Source organism: Euleptes europaea, chromosome 16 (assembly GCF_029931775.1).
Source record: "Euleptes europaea isolate rEulEur1 chromosome 16, rEulEur1.hap1, whole genome shotgun sequence".
Classification (NCBI taxonomy): Eukaryota; Metazoa; Chordata; class Lepidosauria; order Squamata; family Sphaerodactylidae; genus Euleptes; species Euleptes europaea.
Genome location: NC_079327.1, coordinates 56,417,937 through 56,442,473, shown reverse-complemented (window position 1 = coordinate 56,442,473; position 24,537 = coordinate 56,417,937). Strand labels below are relative to the sequence as shown.

Sequence of the window (24,537 nt, the reverse complement as noted above, 5' to 3'; positions counted from 1 at the left end):
TTATTGGTTTTTGCATTTATTTTCTAGTGGTTTCAAAGAGCAACATGTTTCTGGCCATAATATCTTTGTTTTCTGTCCAGTTTGGATGAAGTTTATTTATTAATTAAATTATTTTCAAGGGCAGTTCCATGTAGAGCACATTGCATTAATCTAATGAAACCTGGCCATGCACCACCATAGCCACTAGTTGAAACTGGTAAAAGACACGGCTGGTTCCAGCTGCAAAACTGTCGCCCTCAAAGAACTGACTCCCTGGGATTCTCGGTCCTCCAGCAGTCTCAGACCATGGGCCCAGGGTGGCGGGGGTGGCGATGTTCATCTGGGAGGCTGTCTCCTACAGGGCCCTCCCTAGCCCAGGGATTCCTGGTGTTGAATGTGTTGGCCTGGTGTGGGGAGCTGAGGAGAGCTTGGCTATCTTGCTGTACTGGCCACCCAATGCACCAGCGGATACCCTGTCGAGTTTGCTGGAGGCGGTGGCAGGCTGGGCCTTGGAGTTCCCCAGGTTGTTGATCCTGGGGGATTTCAGCTGATGCCACTCCTTTTTCGCATGTTTTGGGTCTTACGCACCAAGCAGGCCACATGCTAGATCTGATCTTCATAGCAGGGGTAGGTCTGGGTCTGATGCCTAAAGAGGAAGTTTCATGGCCAGACCATGTAGTCCTGAAGGCCCGGATTGAGTTTCTGCCTCCTCCCTGTTTGGGCGTCAAGCCGATTTATGCTAGCCCGTGGAGACTTATGGATCCAATTGGATTCCAGAGTGCTCTGTGGGATCTTATTCCCCCTGGCAATTCTCTCGATGTGTTAGTGGATGACTTGCAAATCCAGCTCTCTGCTGACATTGATGAAATTGTGCCCAGATGCCCTCTTTACCCCTGCCAAACTCAGGCCCCTTGGTACACTGAGGGCTTCCGGGTGATGAGAGATGGTGACTGGGAATGATCCTGTCAAGCACCTGGGTCGTTTTTTCATTCCAGATGTAAACTAGGGCATTGATGGAAGCACCAGCCATATCAACAGAAAAATTCCCTAGAGCCATCAGAAGGCAATTTGGATCCATCTTGCTCCAGGGGCAGATCATTTTAATAGATCCCTCACCCTTGCAAAGTCTTGGTATCCCTGCAAGTCTAAACCCCAGCAAATGATCTGTCCATGATAAAGGATGTGACATCAATTCCTCCACCCTCAGATTGCACGCCTCCCACCCAAAACAAAATAGCCGATCAGGAGTGTGACCTGCACAATGTGCAGGACCAGTTATTATCTGAGACAGGCTCGTGGAGGCCATGAAATCTTGAGAACAGAATGAAACGCAGAGGACGCTACTAGAACATGCCAAGAGAAATTGGGGAGGTGCTGCTTATACAGAAACAAGAAAGGTTTCCCTTTGCCAGCAACAACTGATGCAAACACCACAGAAAAGGCATAAGATCTATTTATGGCTGGAAATCTCCCGTGTCAGTTTCAGAGCTCCTGATCTCTCTCCTCACTCTGGGATAGGATTGCCAACTCTAGGTATAATGTCAGGGTATAATGTCATAGTGCCTATCCTCCAAAGCAGCCATTTTCCCCAGGGGAACTGATCCCTGTAGTTGATAATAGCTATAATTCCAGGAAATGTGCAGCCCCCACTTGGAGGCTGGCAACCATGCGCTGAGAAAATGGTGTTTGTGAGTGGGGAGAATGCTTAAGCCACCACCCTACACTGGTCTTGATCTGAACAGGGCCTCTATTGTGCCTGGAAGCTGTATTCCTGGGGGAGGGGGGACTTGTAGAACATGTCTGAAGGAAAGTCCTCATGGCAGGCAGGGACGTGATCCAAGGACTGCTGTGTAGTTGGGCTGTGGGACAGATTGGCCACCAGGAAAAGCGTGGAGGTCTTCAACCACTACCACAAGCAGCAGCCCCTGCTTTGCAGGAGCCCCTGACCCCCCCCCACCCAGTGCAAGGCAGCCAGAAGCCACGGCGAGCAAGTGGCCCCCCCATCCCACACAAGGCAGAGGGTGTGTGTAAGCCAAGCGGGAGCCACAGGAGTCTGCTCCTCCCCACCTGTTGGCAGGGTGGGGCCAGGGGCAGGCTCTCCCCCTCTTTCCCAGAGCTATTTTGGCCTCCCAGTCTGCCCTGAATTAGATCCTCTTCTGAACTGCCTTTGAACTTTCCCTAAACAAGATAGCCGGGCTCCAGGAAAGTGAAAGGAAATTAACAACAGTTGATTTCCGTTTGTTTTTGTAATAAAATTAATGGGTTTTGTTTTGTTTTCTCAGTTTTAAAATGAGTACACTTTCCTAATAACACAATGGTGGGAAACATGAAGAATTATTCTCTAGGCAAACCTCTGATGCTGCTATTGTAGGAAATGATCTTCCTGCTTTATTTTTTTACAGGAGATGGTGAACTGTATACTTTTGGGGAACCTGAAAATGGAAAGTTAGGCTTGTCACCCAAGCAACTGAAAAACAACAGGATTCCACAACTTGTCTCTGGAATTTCTGGTAGGGTTAATAAGGTCGCCTGTGGAGGAGGACACACGGTGGCGCTTGCAGGTACGCAACTGGTGACCTCCTTTATTCTGATCTCTGAGTACCAAGATGCAAAAAAAAGTCTGAAAGACTGAATCAGCAGATGACTGATTCCATAGTGGCTATTCTGAAGTTTGCATCAAATTGTATTAAATAGCAAATAAAGTAAAGTCTACTGGTTGTTTTGACACTAATTCTACAGAGACCTTTCTGACTAAGGAATCTAACCATTATTCTCTCTCCAAGTCATTCTATGCAATCCACACCATAGTTTCAGGTCCTGATTTCATATCAACTTTTATTATCCACTAGAATAACCCCTATTCATTTTCTACAAATCTTCTTTTTTCATGGCTATAATACTTTATGTTTGTCCTTAGGGATTTCACTTTGCTCATATCTGCCCAGCAACTGAAGATTATTTTGAGTTTTCATTTATAATCTCTTTTATTTCCTACCTGAATCTGAATTTAGTGGGCTGCGAATAGAATATTAATGTCATGTACCTTTTTCAGAGGGAGATGTCTACACCTTTGGTCTTGGCCAATATGGGCAACTTGGACATGGTACATTTATTTTTGAAACTTCTGAACCAAAGACTGTGGATCTGGGGAGGCATAAAATCTGCAACATAGCAAGTGGGGAAAATCACACCGCTTTGATAACAGGTATGTATACTGTCCACTTAGAATTTTTTAAAAATGTTGTTTGTATATAATATAAAATCCATTATTATAAATGACTTGGTTAAGAGAAGTATGTACAACTCATGCTATGAAAAGCTAAGTCAGATTTTCCAAAACAAAGCATCCCCAAAAGTTTGGTAGTGAACTGCTTTGGCCTTCCACCTAAACATCATGAGAAAAGAGTCAGGTTAACCTGTACAGGGGGAGTGTTCCATAGTTTTAGGGCCACTGCAAAGAAGGCCCTGTCTCACATAGCCACCAGCCATATATCAAGAGCAAGTCTTCTGAGGAGCCTCTTAATGCTCTGGTAGGTTCGCATGGAAATAGGTGATTTGCCACATATCCTGGGCCCACACTGTTCAGGGATTTAGAAGCTAAAATCAGCTCCTTGAATTCTGCACATATTCCTCTTCCAGGAAGAGTGTAGGAATTCCTTTGTTGATGAGTGGAGGGAGAAATAACTATCTGAGACTAAACACAGGTATCTACAGAAGTGACTGTCCATGAGAATGTTCTGGCCTTTATAGTCTTGAGCAGTTTTCAGATTAATCCTATCCAGGAAATAAATGTGCATGACTTGTGATTTTCAAGGGCAATGACAGAAAATATGAGTATCTGCAAAGGTGCTCATTCAGCTTTGATGAATATTGGTCTTTCAGGGTGTGCCTCAAGGAATCTAGCTGCTATTCTGGAAATGCATCTTCAGTTAGAGCTATAAATATGTTTGCTGAGCTATAAATATAGCCACCAGATGTCGCTTCCTGACTTCAGTACATTTCATGTACGCACAGTTAATAACATTTAACTAAAATGTAAGGATCAACTGGGACTAGGAATGGTTGTAAAATTCTACTAGAATAGATTTCACAATTCAAATTTTGGCTTTCTCCCATTGTACAGTTCTTTGGATCAAAACCTGATTTATTGCAGTCTATGAGAAGGTTTTTTTTTTGGGTGTTTTCATTTTTTCAGTGTCTTTCTAAATTGCGCTTTGGGGAAACGTGTTTCTTTGAAATCTTATCATGCATTCATCTGTGACCCTGAGATTCAGAGATCCTAGGAAAATTACCCTTATGTTGTAAAATAGAAAAAAAATAGGGAGATACCCTTTCAAAACCACCCTTTTTGTGTACTGAAAGAAAATCTATTTAATTTTAAGGGGGGAAATTAAAGGATAATTTTTAAGGATTTAATATTTTTGTTGTTTTGGTGATACAAAAGAATGCAGTTGGGTATTTTTGCAATAAAGCATTAGAAATCCTTTCAAAAGTGCCAAAACATTTTTTAATAAAAGGGCATCATTTTTATTTTTGTTTTGGCTTTGTGTTGCAGATGCGTGTAATTGCCCCACCATAGAAACAACAAAAAAGCAACCTTTCAAATTTACCCCTATCTGCAAAAAAAACTCCCCCCCCCACATTTCCTAACTAATGATAGGCTAGTTTTGAAGGGGCTTGTATTATTTTGCAACACTTGGTTGGACTTTTCCTAGCATCCCTGATTTTCAGCATTGCAGAAGTTGCCACGTGGAATTTTAAATATTTTGTCCTGGAACTCCACAGATACTGGGGAAATGGTAAGGGATATTTTGTCTTTAATACTAACATTCTTCTTCTCCAGTGAAATTCAGTGGGCGAGTGGTGCACTGAAACCCTAGGTAAAACAAATCTGGACTTTAATTGAGTTAGAGGAATCTGCTAATTCCTAGTTCTGGGTCTGTTTCCAATATTTCTGCTGCAAACCTCTTCTGAGGAACTTCAAGTTGCTTTCTGTAATCTAATTTTGATGCAAAGCGAGTGGACTTCCTAAAGATTTAGTTCAGTAGCTATAGACAGCCTTTTTCATGATCCCACAAACTGTGCTGTTAATGATATAGGTCCAGCAGCCATATGGGGAATCTGGTATTGAAAGTTTAATACCAGTTTGTGAAATAGCATTGAGGAGGCCTTCACAATAAGGCTGGAACCATGGAAGTCTGGCTCCTAATTCCTGTGAGGAATGTTTATTAAGAGATTGACCATTTCTGAGTGAGTGTATTATGGATCTGTTTCTGTTATGTTTTCATGCAATTTCCCCCCTGTATCCTTTATCACCTTTTCCTTCCTGCAATATAAATACCACCTTACAAGATGGAATACATGTTTTAGGCTAGATGCTGTTGGAAATAAAGACATTTCTTCTGCTAAAAGATCATAGGTTAATTGGCACCAGGGTGTGTTTTGTCCAGTGCTACATTCCATATAAGTGAAGGTGTTCCTCTCTCCACATGTAGAGAATGGTCTTATGTATACCTTTGGAGATGGACGGCATGGCAAGTTAGGACTTGGTGAAGAAAATTACACGAATCAATTTGTACCGACGTTATGTGCTAATTTTTTGAAGTTTACTGTACATTCGGTAAGGCTTTTGTTCTTCAAGCTTTGGAAAACTCAACATGCTTCATGTTGTGTTCAAAGGAACCCTGACTGTCTAAAGTTCATAATCTGTTCTACAATGTTATGTTCTTTGATGACCAATAAAGACATGTTAAATTCTTCTGATTACTAGTATACTACTTTCTTCTGCTTAGATGGGAAAATAGATTTGTAGATGTTTCCATCTGTTTTGTTTGTGTAGACACAATGCGTCAGTGTTTGTGCTGAAAACAGTTCAAAGGAATTTGCATAATTAAATACATTTCTCAAATAGATAATGTTTTATTCTAAATACTGAAATCCCCTAATTGCTTACGTTCTCTCCTGTGTTCTCTCATGAGTTTTTAAAAACATTACATTAACAAGATAGAAGATATTACGTATAAAGAAAGAGAAGGACAGTGAAGACAAAAATAATTTTTAAAAAATCCTCTTCCCTTTCTTCCCTGTCTCTTTTTTATTTTATTATTTCAACAAAACAAACCATAAAACAGTCAAATAAAACATAAAATAAACTAACCAGCACCAAAACATAAAAACAACCCAGAACAGCAGCAATAAAAACGACCCAAGACCAGTACAAAATACAGATGAAAAGTAACTACTCAACAGCAGAAAGCCAAAAAATAAGCATGTAACCAAGTAATACTCTCAATATTTATCAGAAATCCGCATGATGATTACATCACTACCTCTCTACAATTTACCCATTGGAGTGTTTTTTCCATCCTTGAAATTGTTAAATTCCAGCGAGCGTCCAGATCTTCCGTATTTTTGTCATTATTATAATGCGTCGACTTATCTAAAGCATAGGCTTCTTTAACCTTGTTGAGCCAATTATCAGGGAATTTATCCAAAAGTGTTAATAGTCTCCTTCAAAACCTTTCTTCCCTGTCTCAGTGGCTTAAGAGGCTCATTTCCTTTCTTCCCCTGAAATGGCCATTGAAGGGAAAGGTAACTTCCTCCTCAGTGCCCTGCTCCAGCAACGTGGTCTTTGCACCTTCTCCCAATTGCTGCAGGGGTGTCTGAACTGGCCCTCCATCACCAAATGTTCTGGGAAAGGAACTAGACACAGCAAAATCTTATCTGAAGAGAGTTCCTGCCCCTCCTGTATGCAGTTGTTTAGAAAACGGAGAATTAACAAGGGGCCTGCCATGAGTAGTGTCAGCCTCCCCGATCCTTAAAAGGATCACAGGGTACAACAGCATTGGAGAGAACCAGGGGAAACATCTTGGAGCTGTGACTGATAACTCAATTAAAATGTTGCCTGCTTGCGGCAGTGTTGAAAAAGGAAAAATCTCTACTAGGGATTACTGATAACGGGATTAAGAACAAAATGACCACTATGTTCACCTTATGTAGATCTGTGGTGTGGGTGCATTTGAAAAATTGTATACCACTCTAATCACCCAATCTCCCAAAAAAAAAAAAAAAAAAAAGGCATAGAACTGGAAAAAGTGCAGAAAAGGGAAACCAAAACTATCAGGGTGTTAAAGCGCCTTCATGACAAGGAAAGGCTATGAAGATGGGGCTTCCCAGTTTAAGCAGTTTAAGTTGTCTAAGAATGGGGTCATGATAGAGATGTATAAAACTGCATGGTGTGAATGTGGATAGTTCTCTCAATATATGAGATCTTAGGGACACCCAGATTCAGGATAGTGAAAGAAAATACTTATCCATATAATATATAACTAGTGGAGCTTACTGCAATAGGATGTTGTGATGAGCGCGTACTTAAATGTCTCCTCAGCCTTCTGCATCCTGTAAATAATCACTGTAGAGTAAAACACTGGCACTTTCTCTGAGCTCAGTACCGCTGCCATCCACCTCAAGGTAATGGGGCTGAGGGCTAGCCCCTGTGCTGTGCGCTCCCCTACCTTCATGAGAAAAGCTCAAAATGGTTTCTTGTGGGTTGCAGGGCACATCTTTGGGCTCAGTCTAATTCTTTCAGTGCCTTTGGTTTGGCCTGGCACAGGCTAATTATGCAAAATACGATCCTAGTGAAAACTAGCCTATCCAGAGAAATAGGGTTTTCTAAAATATATATCTTATCAAAAACATCTAAACTTGATTTTAAAAGCATTTTTATAGCATGCCTTCGGCCTAGTTTCTTTCCTGGTGTTGCACTGATGACTTAGCTCAAAGTACTGGGCAACTTTGCTTTTGAAATTACTTATGCGTTGTATGTGTTGAAAGACTGCAGTTATGAATGTTTTATGTCTGTAGCTCATCCTCAAGAAAAATGCTTTCTGGTTAGTATGGGCTTCCCCCCCCCCCCCATATACCCATGAATGCGAGTTAATGACCTCAATTTTATTTGTGGAATAGGCTGCCTGTGGTGGTTGCCACATGCTGGTTTTTGCCACTCCAAGGCCTAAAGACTCAGAAGAAATATGTGTGCTAGACTTAAATGAACATGGCTTGTCTACTATAGTTTCTGAATTGGACAGAGATTCATTAATAATAAACACCTTGCATCGGACATTATCTGCACGTATGCGACGAAGAGAGAGGGTAAATCTTAATTATTTTTATCTTGGCCACTTTCTTCTTATTCTCATCATAACTAAAACGTTCTAATTTCCTTGATCTTTAGCTACTCATCTCTTATTTTCACAACATCTTCTAGGATTTGAGAGTAGAAAGAAAGAGAAGGGTGCTATCACAGTTCATATAAGACTTGTGTTTCAACAAAGTGTTAACTGGGGAAGGAGGATAAGGAGAGACTTGAAATACAGCTATTCTGCTGTCATTGTAATGATAATCCTGTGAACAGGAGGGATGGCTAAATTGTACACTGTCATGTTCCATGCCTTTATGTGCATCCTGCCTGCTGGGCTGACCTTGCAGTCACGCCTGCCTGCCATGGTTGCCACCAAGCACAGTACAGGTTATATTTGCATTAAAGTAAGTCACAACTGCCAGTGTGGGACCATGAGACAAACTCAGTGACCCAAGTTGAAAATCTCCATTTCACTATTTCAGGGCATGATGCTTTTGCATAACAAGATCTAGTTTCCATGCTGCAGGCTGTAGCTGGCTACTGGTTTTCCTTTGCTGTTTCTTTCTCTGTCCTTGTTTTATTACTGTCACAATGGCTTAAAAGCTGTTCTGTTTTTCTTTTAAAAATTTAACAAGGAAAAATCACCTGAACAATTTAGTCAGTTGGTACGAACACTCCCTCCTCTTGGAGAAGGTTCCCTGAAGCCTGCATCTGGCGTCATGAGCAAAACTGTTCCATTTGGTGTACTCAGTGCAAACCTTCCAAACTTAGAGGCAGCTAATACAAATAAAGATAATGAATCTTCTCTGGACTATGGAACAGGTGACCATCCTTTCCCATTGTGTTCTTATAAATATTATCTTGAAATATTGTCGAAGGCTTTCACGGTCAGAGTTCTTTGGTTCTTGTGGGTTATCCAGGGTGTGTAACCGTGGTCTTGGTATTTTCTTTCCTGACGTTTCGCCAGCAACGTCAGGAAAGAAAATACCAAGACCACGGTTACACACCCTGGATAACCCACAAGAACCAATTATCTTGAACTTTATGAAGAACGAGAATCCTTATAGTACAATAAACATTTCCTCTAGGAACTCAACCCATAGTATGTACATTTAAGTAGAATTTAGATGCATACAGATAGATATGTAAACAAAGGAATTGTAACACAGAAGCTTTGAGAATCGCATTTAGTAGAATTATAGAAAAAGAACTAATTTCAGTTTCTAGAATGGCTTGAATATTGTAATGATGATGATTGTTCCTTGTACTTTACCGAAACAAGATTTGTCCTTGTGTTTCATCCTACCTTATTAGTATATGAATTTGCAGACTTTATTTTTCACACCAAAATATTTCTTATGTTGTCCTGTATTTCCTTTTAAAGGAGATGAGAAAGAGGAGAGTGAAGGTGAAGAGGAAAGTTCAATAGATGATGATTCAAACGAGGGCAGAAACCTTGGGGACACCACAGATGTTTTAAATATGGTGATTAATCTACCTCTGATGATATAACTCAAGGCTTCCACTGCATCATAATGTGTCTGTGGCACCCTTAAGTACTGAAAGAAAGCATTCTATTGTCCTTCGTTTTCCTCCCTTCCCACCCAGGTGCTTATGCTTCTCCTAAGTCCACATATCCTTCCTACATTAGCTCCAAAGCCCTCTCACTGCCTGACTGCCTGCCCAAGCACACTCCTGGCTTCGTGTGCTGCCCAGAGTTACCAGAGGAAGGGAGCCCAGAAAGTGTACAGCAGTGGCACGTGGGGGGGGGGGCATCGCCCCCAGATAACTTTCCCATGGTGGAAGAAAGACTGTAGAACTTCTATTTCTGAAAACATCAGTACCTTATATTGTGCTTTCTTATCTGTGAGCAGTGGCAAACAAATTCTAGTTGAGGAGAGTAGACAGTGTTCATCAAAAGGCTTAACAATTTGCTCTTGAATATATTCAAGATTACATTACAAAAATAGTGTTTGCTGTGTGTGTGTGGGGGGGTTGTATCTTGTGATGATCACAAATACAGATGCTCCAAAAGAATACTCACATGTGGTCAGGAATAATATGTGGTCAGGAATTCATAAATTTGTTTCTTCACAGCCATTTAAATACATTTAAATCAGCATCCTGATTTTTCTCTCCAACTCAAATATGTTGAGCACATAATTATTTCCATATCCTAATATCTCTAAATGTTGGGAGCAAGTGTGATGTAGGGGTTAAGAGCGATGGACTCTAATCTGGAGTGGGTTTGATTCCCCACTCATCCACATGAAGCCTATTGGGTGACCTTGGGCCAGTCCCAGTTCTCTCTCCATTGGGTGCCCACGCGGAGGCAGGGCACTTCCGAACAGCACTTTCTACCACCACATATTACTAAACTAGGGATCTCTTGATATAGTATTTAGGTGATTTGAAAAATATTCAGTTTAATTTTTGGATTCATGTAAAATAGTTCTCTGGTGATTTGAGCCTAAATAATTCTGAAGCATTCTGAGATCTTCTAGTAAAAAAGCAGATACACAGTGCAATCCTAAAGTCACTTTCCTGGGAGTAAACCCCGTTAAATACACCTGAGTAGGATTCTGAGTAGACCTGCTTAGGTTTGCTTTCACATAAAAGTAAATCAAATGTTATTTGTTATCTAATTGGTTTGTTGACCACACTTATTGAAACCTCTTTCAGACCCATGTGATGAAACTGGATTCCAGCGACAGGTCATTACAGTTAACACCAGTTCAAAAACAAAAGGTACTATCAATTTACATATTTTTGGAAAGGGATTGTGTGTTTTCTATAGCTAAAAACATTGACTTGAAGTAATCTGTACGTTAACCAATTCACTAGCTACAGTTTTATAAACAGCTGGATTCTAATCATGTTTTCAATAATACCTGTCCCATTAAAAAAACCCAACTATATGCTATGTTGTGTCAATGGTATGATGTTGCTTCCGGGATAAACCCTGAAATGACATCATTATGGTCTATGATTCAGCAGAAATGCTATGGTAAACCATAGAGCCTCTGCTGAATTTAACATGATGTGATAGCATTTTGGGGGCAAACTCTTAAGTGATATCAGCACAACAATGCCCACCCATGCCCACTAGTTCTTCGAAGTACCAACCAGCTGGCAACCCTATCTATTCCTCTCTGGGTTTTCGATTCAAGCACTCTGCTTATGGCATTTCCACACACATGCACAAAAGTCACCTTTGTATTTCTTACTGGAGAAAATGTTACAGTAGCTTTTTTCCCCAAAATGCCACCTTGTACTGAAAAAAATAAATTAAAATTGAGACAGTTAACTATAATGTTATTCAACCGAGCTAGTATTTTCTAATGATTCATTTCATTTTAGTGACTCTAGTTTTCTGGAAAAGACAGTCATGCTAGGAAAAGTTGAGGGCAGCAGGAAAAGAGGAAGACCCAACAAGAGATGGATTGACTCAATGAAGGAAGCCACGGCCTTCAATTTGCAGGATCTGAGCAGGGCTGTCAAAGATAGGACATTTTGGATGACTTTCATTCATAGGGTCGCCATGAGTCGGAAGCGACTTGACGGCACTTAACACACAAACACAGTTTTCTTGTGTTAGATATTACAGTAATGATTCTGTAAAATAGTATTTGGTAATATACCACCCTGAATTGCTGCAGCAATAACAAAAATGGCTTGTGCTCTAAAGACGTGCAGGGATATCTCTTTGTGCATTCTGGTCTAATGTGAAATTCTTCCCTGTTTTCTATAATAAAGTAAAAATAGGACAAAACAGGAGATTCCTTATAAATAAATGGTCCTGTGCATTATACAGTTATAAAGCTCGAGAGGGAAATGCTGTCAGCATCATTTGCTTGGAAAATCACATGATCAACAAGTACTAGCCATGTCTAAGTGGCACTCCGTGTTCAGAGGAGCACTGCTTGTGGGAATGATCTTGCCTTCATGCCATGCTTTTGCAATCTGTGGATGTCAGATTTGGTGGGCCTTTGGTCTGATACAGGAAGGTCATCTTTTTATCAAGCTTTCATTGAGTATTAATGTCAGAGCCATGCGTGTACTTTAAGTCTGCTACTATGAAATCAGTGGGACTAAGAGTAAATATTTTTGGACACAATTCAATTAAATTTATGCAAAGTTTTAAATATTTGAACATTTTAAAAGGGATGAGATTATTACAGTGCATTCCTGACTTCTGAGGATGAAAGTCCTCAGGAGGCCAGGAAGGGGCTGCGCCGGCGTTAGGCTGCCCACGCCGGTGGGGAGGCCCAGACACTGGTGTTCCGGCGCTACCATGGCAGCGCCATCCCGGGATGCCGACAGAGCCTTCTGCCGGCATCCCACCAGTGTAAAGGCCTGCACTGGCATTCCGGGGGGCATTCCTGGGGTGTTCTGGGGGCAGGGCCGCCTGTAGGCGGCTTCCTGTCCCCTTTCGCCCCAGGTACACCGGTGGGGAGAAGAGCCTGCTTTTTAGCAGGCACAGCCTCGCTAGTCTCAATGGGGTGAAAAGCCCCATTTTAAAAGAAAAAAGCCGCAAAAAGGCTTTTTTTCGAGCTTTCGGCTGGTGGGGAGCTGCTGAGGAGGCGCCGCAGCGCCTCCTCCCCACTGTCCCCCCCACACACCGAAAGCTCAGAAACACACTGTTAGCTAACAAGGAAAATTATTTATTTGCCATGAATGCTAATTTTATTATCATTATCTTCTACTGATTGCAAGGGCTTTACCATGTGCTTCAGTGAAGAGGGAAATGTCTGGCAAAGGAATGTGCACACTGAACTGTTTCCTTCACTGGAATGTATGGGCAAAAGCTCTCTGTTCATATTAGATATGCAATATGTTAAAAAGGAATGGAAATGTTAAATATATATTATATGGTGGGAATTACTGGATGTTAATGTACGTATTCAAAACTGGATATATTTAATATGGCAAAGAAAGTCTATTATTTTACATTTCCTTCAAACAGTCTACATTTAATCTACAATGCAACACTGAAAGCTATGTCCATCTTGCTGTTTCACACTGTGATTTGTTTACTTTCTTTCCATTTGCTCTCATTTTATTCTTAATGTTCTCCTTTCTTTTTCCTTTTTTGCGTCTCATATGGAATAGAAGAAAAATAAAAATGTGAAACTGAACATCTATGAAAGTGTAGAGTTGAAAGAGTCTGATCTTACCCAAGTTCAGGAATGTTTGCAATCAGGTGATGCATCTCCCCAGGTGGAACCTATACATTCAAGTTTATTTAGAAAAGAAGAAAAGAGGTGTTATGATGCTTTTGTAGGGAGAATTCAGGCTGGTAAGAAAAATGCTAAAAATAAATCAGAACAGGCTGTTAATGTTAGTGGACTGAAGTCTGACACTCAGCAGACTATTAAAGATAAATTTAAACTAGGAAAAAGGAAAAAAGTGGATAAAAAATCTAGTCAATATCAACAAGTAATGCCAACAAGAGATACTGTTGACAAGTCGGGGCAGTTACCTGTGGATTTTCAGAAAAATAAAGAGGCTATAGTAGTAAAATGTGACAAAGATGAGAAGATACATGTACAAGTTAAAGAAAGCAGTGAAGAACACAGAGAATTCAAAAACAAGGAAAAGTTTATGAAACAAATAGCAGTAACTTTGTCATCTTCTTCAAGTGAGGAAACAAATAACAGCTCAGCAAACTATGTTCTTCAGTTGAACCAGTACAACTATAACAAAATGAGGAAGAGAGAAATGAATGTAGAAAACAGAAATATAAAATGGAAGGAAGAGCAACATGCCTGTAAAGCGAGGAAGAGTCTTGAAGTCATCAGTATGAAAGGCCAGAGTGAAGATGAGACAAACATATCTGATGCATCAGATAAGGATGCCCAAGTAGAAGGAGAAAATATAGAAAATAAGGAAGAGACTGGAAAAGATAAAGTTGATAGTGAAGTAGAATCTGGAGACAAGGAAAGTGAAAATGAGATTGGTAAAGAAAATAAAGAAGATGCCGTAATAGCCATTGATAAAAATGATGAAGGTGAAAAAGATGAATTGCAATATGAAGTTAAAAGTGAGCATGGATTGAAGGAGCAGATGAAAGGGAACTTTCAAATAATAAGGACTGAGAGAAGTGACATGGGAAATGAGGTACAAGAGGAAGAGGTACATTTTTTTGGAGATGAGAGACAAAAGGAAGACAAAACTGAAAACACAGAAGAGAGTGAATTTCTGGAAGCAGCTGAGGAAGAACAAGAGAAGAATAGATGGGTTGAAGAGAAAGATGAGGAGAGCAAGAGTGACGAAGAAGGGAAAGAAGAGGGGGACAAGAGTAATGAGTGGAGGGAGGACGGAGATGATGAAGGAGAAGGAGAGGAAGAGGAGGAGGAGAAAAGGGGAGAGGAAGAAGGGGAAGAAACTGAAAGGGAAGTGGAGGAGGAAGGAGAAGAAACGGAAATTATGGAAGAAGAGGAGGGGGAGGGAGATTATGATGAAGAGGGAGAGGAAGAAGAAGGGGAAGATGAAGAAGAGGTGGAGGAAGAAGAGGAAGATGAAGACAAGACTGACAAAGCAGAAGTGGAAGAAGAACACAATGATGAAGAGGAGGGGGAGGAAGAGGAGGAGAAAGAGGAGGAGGGGGAAGAGGAGGAAGAGGAGGAGGAAGAAGAGGAAGAGGAGGGGGAAGAAGAGGAGGAGGGAGAAGCAGAGGAGGAGGGGGAAGTAGAAGAGGAGGGGGAAGTAGAAAAGAGGGATGAAGAGGAGGAGGGGGAGGCAGAGGAGGAAGAAGAGGAGAGGGAGGGGGAAGAGGAGGAGGAGGAGGGGGAGAAAGACCAAAGGGAAGAAGAAGAAAATGAGTATGCAGAAGGGGGGAAAGTAGGAAGGAAAACCGAAAGTCATAAATACCAAGAAAAGAAAAGAAGTGAAAAAGAGCCAACACCTCATAAAATCAAACGTTCTAAACAGAGTGTGATGTCAAAACAGCATGTTGTTAATGGACTACAACATTCCCAACAGTTTTGGAATACTGTTTTACCTCATTATTTGACACTGAAGTAGCACAAAAGGATGGTTATCTGAAATGGGTGTTTTGTTCAAGAAACTATTCTATGTCAATATTTATATTTTATATTTTTATATCTAAATTTTTAGTTAAAAAAAACACAACACATAGCTACAGTAAAGATTTCAAGGGGTTACTTAAAAGTACAGCTTTCGAAAGCACATTTTAGGCATTCCTGCAATGGTACAAATTTGCCATCAAGAGATGCATACCATGTTCTCCAGCTTAAATCCAAGGGATGTGATTTGCAAGCCCGTCCCCACTCCTCATGTCTTCACATAGTCTAGTACAGTTTCAGTCTTATTTGTCTGTATGGTCATCAAAGTGGTTTTAGTGTATTGTTAAGTACTTAGTAATAGTGTGGGTGTTTTTCATCTTGAGGAGTGCCTTTTATAGCAAAAAATTGTTGCAGTGTGCCTTTATGAGCTAAACAGCATGAGGCTTGCAGCCAACTTTGAGTTTTATTTTAAGGTAAGGCTTTTCTGAGTTTCAAAAGCAGTTGTGGTTGGTTGCCCTTTCTGCTGCTTTTCCCAGAGAGAGAGAGAGAGAAACGTGCCTTTGGCTTGTAATCAGGGTGGCTCTTATTTGCAGCTTTTTCGACTCCACCAAACAGTGAGGAGCTGCAATGTGTGTTAGGAGGGAATCAGGCCCAATTCCTCTACCTTACTGCAATCCCCCAACCTGCATAGCTTTTTGCCCATGCAGATACCACAAATTCAGATATCATCTTTGTGGAGTCAAATAACAGTGGTAGGGAAGGAGAGTACAAAGAAATCTGCACCTGTTGCATTGGCAGTTGGCTGGATATAGCCTATTATACGGCAAGATGGAATGTTGTGTTTATATAAATTATCAGGAGGGGGCTTAGCACCGGCAGTGGGAGGGGTCTCTGCCCGGGAGGACGTTGGGGCTGACAGTCTCTTCCACCTCAGACCAGTCCGAGGGGGAGTCAGAGTTCGACTCTCCCTCGGACGTCGCCAGGTTGCCGCAGGACACACCTTGCAGGCAGCCTCTGGCTTCTATCCTCCCCGGCTGCTGGACCTCTCTGGCCTTATATACCCTCCAGGCCAGAGAAGGCCCTCCCAGACTCCTCCCCTAGCCCTCCCCCCGGAAGTCCATAAAAGGACGGCTGGGAGAAGCCTCCTCCCAGCCACGAAATGTCGGACAAGCTGGCGCATCTATTCCCCTCCCTAGCCCGGCTCTGCGTCAGCTGGGGAGCGGGGAGAGCCGCTACGGGCGGCGTCCCGTTTGCATCGGGGCGGTGGTGCGTTGCTCCACCCGCGGCTGCAGTGAAGCAGGGGCACGCTGCTTCGTCGGCAGCTGCAGTGGTAGGGCTCTCTTGGTGTCTTCTGGCTCCTTGGGCCGCTGGAGAGAGAAAGAGATCCGTTGGAGCCGCCCCTGATGGGCTGCCGGTGAGTGTGGGGGCCGGGAACAGGCCCAGGAGATGGAGGCGGGGGGCCCTCCCGGGACATAAATGACTGTGCCAAAGTGATTGAAATGCAAATGCATGCATTACAGCAGATATCAAAGGCACACAAACAATTTTCAGTTAAGAGGGCTCTAACAGGAATTGCCTTTTCAATTTTTGTGATAATATCCATCTTTGTATTAATTCTAGTTTGCCTATGTTGTTGCAAGTTACGTGCTAGGCATGTACTTTTAAGTATCTATAAATATCTATAAGAAGCAAACTTTTTCAAACATACTGTGAGTGGTAGGCTCCAACTTTACAACATTTATTTACTATGATAGGCTTAACTGGTAAAATTCCTGGAAAGTGGTGAGAAGCATTTGCTGTTCCAATATAATGGCGAGAAACATTTGTTGTTCCGGCCTGCTATTGACCAGCTTGTTATCAATACCAGGAAAGCAGCCCATCTACAATTGAAACTACATAGTTGGAGTTACAACCTGTCAGTACCAGGTTCAGAACAAATTGGCTTGAAAAAAAAGGTTCATCTACATTACATCATGCATATGTGCTCTCCTTTCCTGTTAACAGATACATCATATCCTGAGGGGAAATTGTTTACTGCTTTTATGGATCTTAAAGCAGCCTTTGATAACAATTCCCTCACAAGGCTTTGGAATAAACAGCCCATTCCTGAAAAATGGGCTGAAAGTCCATAGGAGGCGGCAAGGTCACGTAATACACGCATTTATGCTGGTGGTGAGGCCAGGCCCGACGGTGGCAAAGCACTGTGGGGCCGCACCTCCCCCCTCTGCTGGCGCGGCCTCTCCGTGGCGCCGGCCACGGTGTAGAGAGGCAGCACCGGCGCGGGGGGGGGGGTGTTCCAGGGGAACCTATCCCGGTTTGGCCGGATATGCCAGCGCCGGGACAGCAGTTCTGCACCTGCTTGCTTTTGAGCAGGCGCAGCCTCACTGTTTTCAGTGGGGCTTTTAGCCCCGGTAAAAAAAAAAAAAAAAAAAAGCCGCGACACAGCTTTGGGGGGGGTTTACGGCATGCGCGAATCGGCTTAGGAGGAGGCCCTGCTGTGCCTCGTCCCCACCGACTCCGCACACCGTTGCTTCAGGAATGGGCTGTTTATCAGTTGGGAATTCCCAAACAATTACTACAGCCGATTGTTCCATTGCACACCTCAACTTCCTTGATAGTAAGATGTCACTTAACTGGTTATTTCTCAAATCTGGTCCTGGTTACAAAAGGAGTAATACAGGGATGTATTCTGGCCCCTGATCTATTTACCTAATAAATTGCAAGCCAGCCATTTTCACATTCCTGGTTTGGCTGCTCATTCAATACCAATTTTACTTTATTCAGATGACGCAGTCCTTCTTTCCTGCTTGATGGTGGGATTAAGACATCTTCTGCAAGCTTTGCCTTGCATTGTCATGACAATCTGCTCAGTATTAATTATGCTGAATTGAAAATCATGTGTTTTCAGAAATATCCATTATGACAGTAAATCACTGCGTTCTGGATAGGCATAGGATTGAGCACGTGTTGAACTTCAACTACTTAGGGTTTTACTTTGCCTCTTCCAATAAGTGGAAATCTCATTATTTTTGTCTTCTTGAGTCTACTAAAGTATATTTAGTTGCAATTATGAGATTCATTTATCATTCATGAGGGCAATCTATTCCATTAGCTCTGGAAGTCTATAAGGCAAAAATTAGATCTTTTCTGCTTTATGGCGCCCCTATTTGGTTTCCTTCACTTTCCTCTAAAATTAAATATTTGCAATAAAATAACTTACAGGCCATCTTTCAAGCGCCTAATTGTATTTCAAACTCTAACTAATATTTAGAGGCTGGTCTTGGCTCTATCTCCCTGTTAGCATGGAAAGCTGTGGTGAAATTCAGATTTTTTTCCTACCTTCTTGGACAAAGATAGTAGATGAAAGGCTTTCAAGTTTACAGATTTCCTATCCAAATTTTCCCTCAGACCTCCCTTTAGTAATGAATAAGATACTTACAGATTTAGAACAAAGGGACCATCTTGAACTATGTGGTGATGCCAAAAGGAAATGCACACCTTCTTTCTGGGGAGTGAGCACCCCATCTTTTCCAGCGCTTCCAGATTACCTAGAATTCTTAACCATTCCAACCTTTCAAAGACTTTTCATCTTGGCCAGACATAATCCCTTAGCCCTCAATGAATTATTTGGCAGGTTCTTAGATAGTCCAGTTGAACATAGAATCTGCCCATGTGGAAAGGCAAAGACAGAAACACTTACCCATTTTTTATTCAATTGTGATTTATATTCTTCTAAAAGATCTTCTTTTATAACGCCATTGATTTCACACTTTCCTGTTTGAATATCATTTAATCTATCTGCTGTCTTGTAAAAATAAAGCTGTTACTCTAACCATAGTTTATTATTTAATGGCCGCTTTGAAGATACAGTGAAAATTATAATCAAGTTACGCCTAAATGCTCATTTGCATACAGGCACTCATTTTGCACGGGAATCGGAAGTATCAAATTAGTTGTTGAGTAAGGAAAATAATATTCTTTAACCCATACCCTACTTAGGTAAAAGGTTAAAATAGGCTTGTCAGCAGTATTAACTCTTTGGTTGCAATTATTTACCCCAGAAAAACAGTTTAGTGTGGGACAAACAACTCAGTGGGATTCTCGGAAAGTTTTCAGAAATTGTCTTAAGGATCTTGAAAGAGGAAGTGAACAACATTGTTTGATTGGTTTTCATTTGGTGCAGTGTTGTTAATCAATAATTGGATAAGGCTTACTTTTCTGTAGTGATGTAATTTTGCTTACAATAAGATGTGAGTTTTGCTTTCAGCAACTTGAACTCATGCAGAGATAGTTTATCTTGATCATGATCAATCAAAATAAAAACCTAAGCTTCTAAGAAGGAATTTCTATATTATTTGTCTCCTTTGAACCCCTTCGGTTGAAACGAAATTTTTCTCTGTCAGTAGATAACAGAGGTAAAAAGGGATTGCTCAAAGGACGAAACATCTTACTCCAATTTATTTCACACAATAGTGTTAATGATATGGCTTCCATTTTCCAAATATACCCATACTCACTAAATACTTCAGTCAATGTAATATATTCAATATGTCTTCTATGAATATGATGAAGCAAACATTTAAAATACAGTGCAACTTAAAAAAAACTACCCTTCTGTTGCATTTGTTCTTTGTTTTTGATATGTTGCAGATGTATAGATGCATTTGTACATTTTTTGTTTCATCCCTGTTTTGACCAAGTTTTATTTCTGAACTGTGTTTAAACAGAGAGACAGGACATTGATTTTTCCCCCATCTTTGTGGAAAACCGCCTGCTCTTGACCCCAGTAATGTTATGGAAACAGCCATTCTGGACTAGGACTGTCATTGGAGTACTATATCCTGCATAGGAAGAACTACAGGATTTTATAAATCTTTACATATGCATTAAGATAATATTAATATATGGCCACAGAAACAGGGCTCATGACAAGACAAAAATGTACATGTCACTTCATAATTTGTGAAGTAAGACTCACTTGCAAACTAATGTAGTAATATAGGAGACACAAGACTAGGACTCATACTTCTCACTCAGCCCATAGTTACCACTGATGAGACGAGAACTGTGAAGGGGGGAAAAGTCACCCCTTGACTATTTGGAGCCCATCCTGGGCTCATGCTTACAAAGGAAGCCTGCTTCTTTAACTTTAAAAAGCTTCTGTTTCCAGTCACAAGGACTAAATATATTTATTTTTAACCAAATATTAGTTAAATGCACATTGCTGCATTGGATGATAAATTCTGTGTCAAACTATGATCAGGGTAGAGGCTTAATGTCCTTGTTTTGACTATGCATAGCCCCAGTATACACAGCTTTTAAAAAAAAACATCATGACATCACCATAGATTGACTTTTGCAGTGTTTACAAATGCTGCAGTCCCTATCCATCTCACAATGTACTGTGCCTTGAAAAATCTTTGAAATGTGGGTTGAACTATGGAATAATGATTCTTGATGTGGACATGATTTATGGCATTTCTAAGTCTGGTTTGGCTAACGTTAAAGACATGAGTTGTATCCAAACTGAACTGTCAGTTTCCACCAATTTCCCCTTCCTGCAAGCAGACCTCCCTCCCATCCTTCCTCGGGATCCTCTATCTCCTAGGTCCAGGAGCAGCATTGGGAAGGCAGGAAAGTTCTGCTGATGGAAAATGTAGTCTGGATCCAGCCTATGAGCTTGTGTTCTCCATGTTAAAAAGGAACTTGTGAACTGGCCCCTGATTCACACAGTGTAAAAGACAGGTGTGAAATGCCAATACTAGTTGACGGATCTAATGGCCCAGACATATGCCATGTATAAAAACAGCAATATCCTAAATGTATCTGAAGAAATGTTGAGAACACTTCTAGGTAGGTTTACTTTGAATTCTACTTTGGTCAGTTTAATGGGGCTTACTGTCAGGAAATTGTACTTAAGATTACACTGTATGTTACCTTCCTTTGATTGCTTTGGATAGGAATAATCCTCAATTCTTAGAAATGAAACTACATCCCTGTCTCCACTTTATCTTATTCATTCTGAGATCTGGCTCAGATTCCTCCCCCCGCCCCCGGTTCTCTTAAGTCTGGATTCTTTGTTTTTGTCTTTGTTGGTTGATACCTAGAGGGGCCTCTATTAATATTGGCAGAGGGTTGACAAGCGGCAGTATGAGAATGAGGAAAGTTAAAATAGTTAATATTACCAAATATACTATTTATATTTAATATACTTACTAAAAAGAATGAACATGGGCAATGCATCTCTCTTAATTCTTCTGGATCAGTCAGTTTTGTTCAATCATCGTATCCTTCGAGACTTCCTGCCTGGATGGTGCTGACTCGTCCTCCCTGGGAATTGGTCTCAGAAGGTGGTTCTCTGTCTTTGTGGCCTTTGGTTTACAGCAATGCTGTAAGGCTCTGTTCTGTCCTGTTTCATTTTAATGTCTATTTGAAGCTGCTCAGGAAAGGTCATCCAAAGAATTTGTGCTTTGCTGTCATCAGTATACGGATGATGCCCGGCTTTCTTTCTCTCTTTGCTTCTTAATCTTGGGGAGGCAATGGAAATCTTGAACTGGTATTTGGAATCAGTGACAGACTGGATGGGGTTGAACAAGCTGAAACGGAATCCAGACACAAGGAGGTGTATTCCACGTTAGAATAATGACCTGACCTGGGGTGTGTTGTGCCTTCGTAGAATGGAGATTGCACTCCCCTTAAAAAGCCTAGTTTTGCAAGGTGAGGCTGCTCCTGGGTGCCCAGTTAGTGGCTGTAGCGATGAATGCCTTTAACTAGATTCCTTTGCTGTGTCAGCTGTTCCTGGAAAGGAGCGATTTGGCTATGGTTACTCTTTGCCCTAGTGACATACAGTTTAGACTACCTTAATATACATTATGTAATACAGTCACAATTTGGAAACTGTGGCTGATGGATAGTTGATGGAGGCAAACTTACAGGAACTTATTACTCCTATTTTGTTCACATTACACTGGCTGCCTATTTGTTTTCAGGTCCCATTCAAAGTACTGGTGGTTACTGGGTGTCATGGTGCCCACCAACACTTTTCCTGGTGCCCACTAAGTATTTTTACAAAGTGGGTAGGTCTTCTACCTAGCAAGGTTTCTGATTGGCCATTGCAGATCTGACTGGCTGTGCAGATTAAAAGGACATTACTTTGGTGGCAGCGGCCACCAAAGCGTTGGTTTCATTCTTTCACTCTTTCCCAGTGTATTTTTTAAAAATAATCCTCTTTTCTCCCTACGCTTGGGCTTCCTCTGTGTGTGTGTGTGTGTGAGAGAGAGAGAGAGAGAGAGAGAGAGAGAGTGGCTCCGCCTCCCATGGCAGCTGTTTTGCAGTTGCATCCCCACCATACGTCAGTATTCCACAGGTGGCCACAGGCTCAAAACGGTTGGGGACTCCGGCCCTAAATGATCTGGGACTGCAGGCCACGTAGGCCTGCCTGGGTTTTGTTGTTGTCATTGAAGGTTCTTTTCTGTGTGATCTTCGTGTTTGGAGTTCAGTGTATGGCCACTATAGAGATCCAGGGCCTTCTTGTTCGCAGCGCTGTGATTATGGAACTCCCTCCCACAAGAACTGCTTTGTTGGTCTTTTGTCATGTGCTGAAGATATTTGAATGGCCTTTGTGTATCTACTTTTTCCCAGTTAACTATTGTCTGTGCAACTGTTGGCTGTGGTGTTCTGGAATATAATTCATGAGGCTCTTAAGACTTTCTCATGGTGTAGGATGATTATCTTCTTAACAAGATGTTGTGCTGCTGTAATTTTATTGTGGTTTTATATAGTTTGTATAGTATTTTAATGTACTCTCGTAAATTATTTTAACCCATCGAGGATCTATTGTTTGGTGGAAAGGCAAGTTGCTACAATTTTTGTTTTATTTATTTTTAAATAAGAAATTGGCTTGTGGAAATGTATGGTGACAGGGTTAAGAGGGGAGATCACTGAGTCTGCTAAAGACTTAAATTGAGAGAACTGCTGGGATCCGGAGTGACGGGGCATACATGTGGAAACAAGGAATGCTGCTGAGACTTTTCTGGCAGAGGCTCCCCCCTCTCCCCACATAACCAACCAAACTGTCCTTTGAAGTAAGTTAGAATTGTACTTTGGGGGTTCTAAAGAGGCAACTCTCAGAAAAAAACACAGGTGGGCAATGGGGGTATGTTCAGCAGCATTCTTTCGCATCTCCTTCAGAACTGCAAACTAAGAAAAGTTTTACAAATAAATGGAACTTCTGTTTTTATTAATATAGCATGTGGTTATTCATTGGCAGATATGTAAGATTTTAAAAGTACATTGAGTACATTGTTTTTGTCTGGCTGATTCCTAATTAAACTCAGAACAAATATAACAGTAATGGAAGCATCTTATTGACTCACTGCTTTCTCACTGCCTCCAGAAAAAGTTCCTTAAAACAGTTAGGTGATGATAACAATGGATCCCTGACATGTGGGGGATCCCAGTGCCATTGGTTGTTTCCCCTTCTATGCCACATTAGGTCTTGTACTAAAACTTCACCCCATGAGCTCACCAGCACAAAATATAGTTTTTTAATTGCCAGGAAGCTTAAGCAATGTATGTATTCCTGCTTACTTGTTTTTGAATGATGATGCATTCTCCTAATAAAATGATAAAGTGATATTCTCTGAAATATTTGGAATTGGTTTTACCAGCCAAGTGTCTGTTTTATGAACTCCTCCTTCAAATAATCTAAAACAAAGCATTCAATTTTACTAAATATTTTAAAGGATTCTTCAGTTCCTCTGCCTCACTATAATAGAAACATGCTTTTACTATGCAACGAGAATTACAAGCATATTCCACTATGTGCTTGATGAGGGAAGGGGCTGTGGCTCAGTGGAAGAGCCCCTGTTTTGCCTACACAAGGTCCCAGGTTCAATCCCTGGCATTTCCAAATGTTACAAAAAAAGGACCAAGCAGTCCGTGACGTGAAAGACCTCTACCTGAGACCCTGATGACCTTGATGGACCAATGGTTTGATTCAGTATAAAGTAGCTTATGTGTGTTAATGTGAGTACAAGACACCTGTAGATTATCTGATTTGGGGATGGCAGAATGTACACAGAAACTGTTGTAAAATTCTGCATCTGAAAGCACAGTTCCTTTACAATAATGGTCTGAGAAACATAAATATTAGGGCACAGCAGAGTGCAGAGGCTAGAACCAGTCTCTGGCATGCATCGAGAGCATCGGCCACAATGATACACTCCTTCCTTTCCACACTTCCCAGTCCCTTCATTTTCACAGTCCCCTTTGTCCCCATGGCCTCTTTTCTAAATCTCACTGTACAGTTTTATTTAGCTTGCAAGATTTCACGGAATTTGGATTTTCCTTGCTCGAGAATCTGATTTTTTTAAAAAAATCTGTCTTGAA

At 41.3% G+C, this 24,537-nt stretch overlaps 1 protein-coding gene across 1 annotated transcript in view; it reads left to right on the top strand.

Moving 5' to 3' along the window:
* RPGR (retinitis pigmentosa GTPase regulator) overlaps positions 1 to 24,537 on the top strand; it is a 51,519-nt gene that overhangs the window by 6,955 nt on the left and 20,027 nt on the right. Inside the window, exons 8-14 of the mRNA XM_056861815.1 lie at positions 2,382 to 2,540; positions 3,032 to 3,184; positions 5,475 to 5,599; positions 7,945 to 8,130; positions 8,755 to 8,941; positions 9,504 to 9,604; positions 10,802 to 10,867. Coding sequence (XP_056717793.1) covers positions 2,382 to 2,540; positions 3,032 to 3,184; positions 5,475 to 5,599; positions 7,945 to 8,130; positions 8,755 to 8,941; positions 9,504 to 9,604; positions 10,802 to 10,867 — 977 coding nt within the window. The remainder of the gene's footprint in view (positions 1 to 2,381; positions 2,541 to 3,031; positions 3,185 to 5,474; positions 5,600 to 7,944; positions 8,131 to 8,754; positions 8,942 to 9,503; positions 9,605 to 10,801; positions 10,868 to 24,537) is intronic.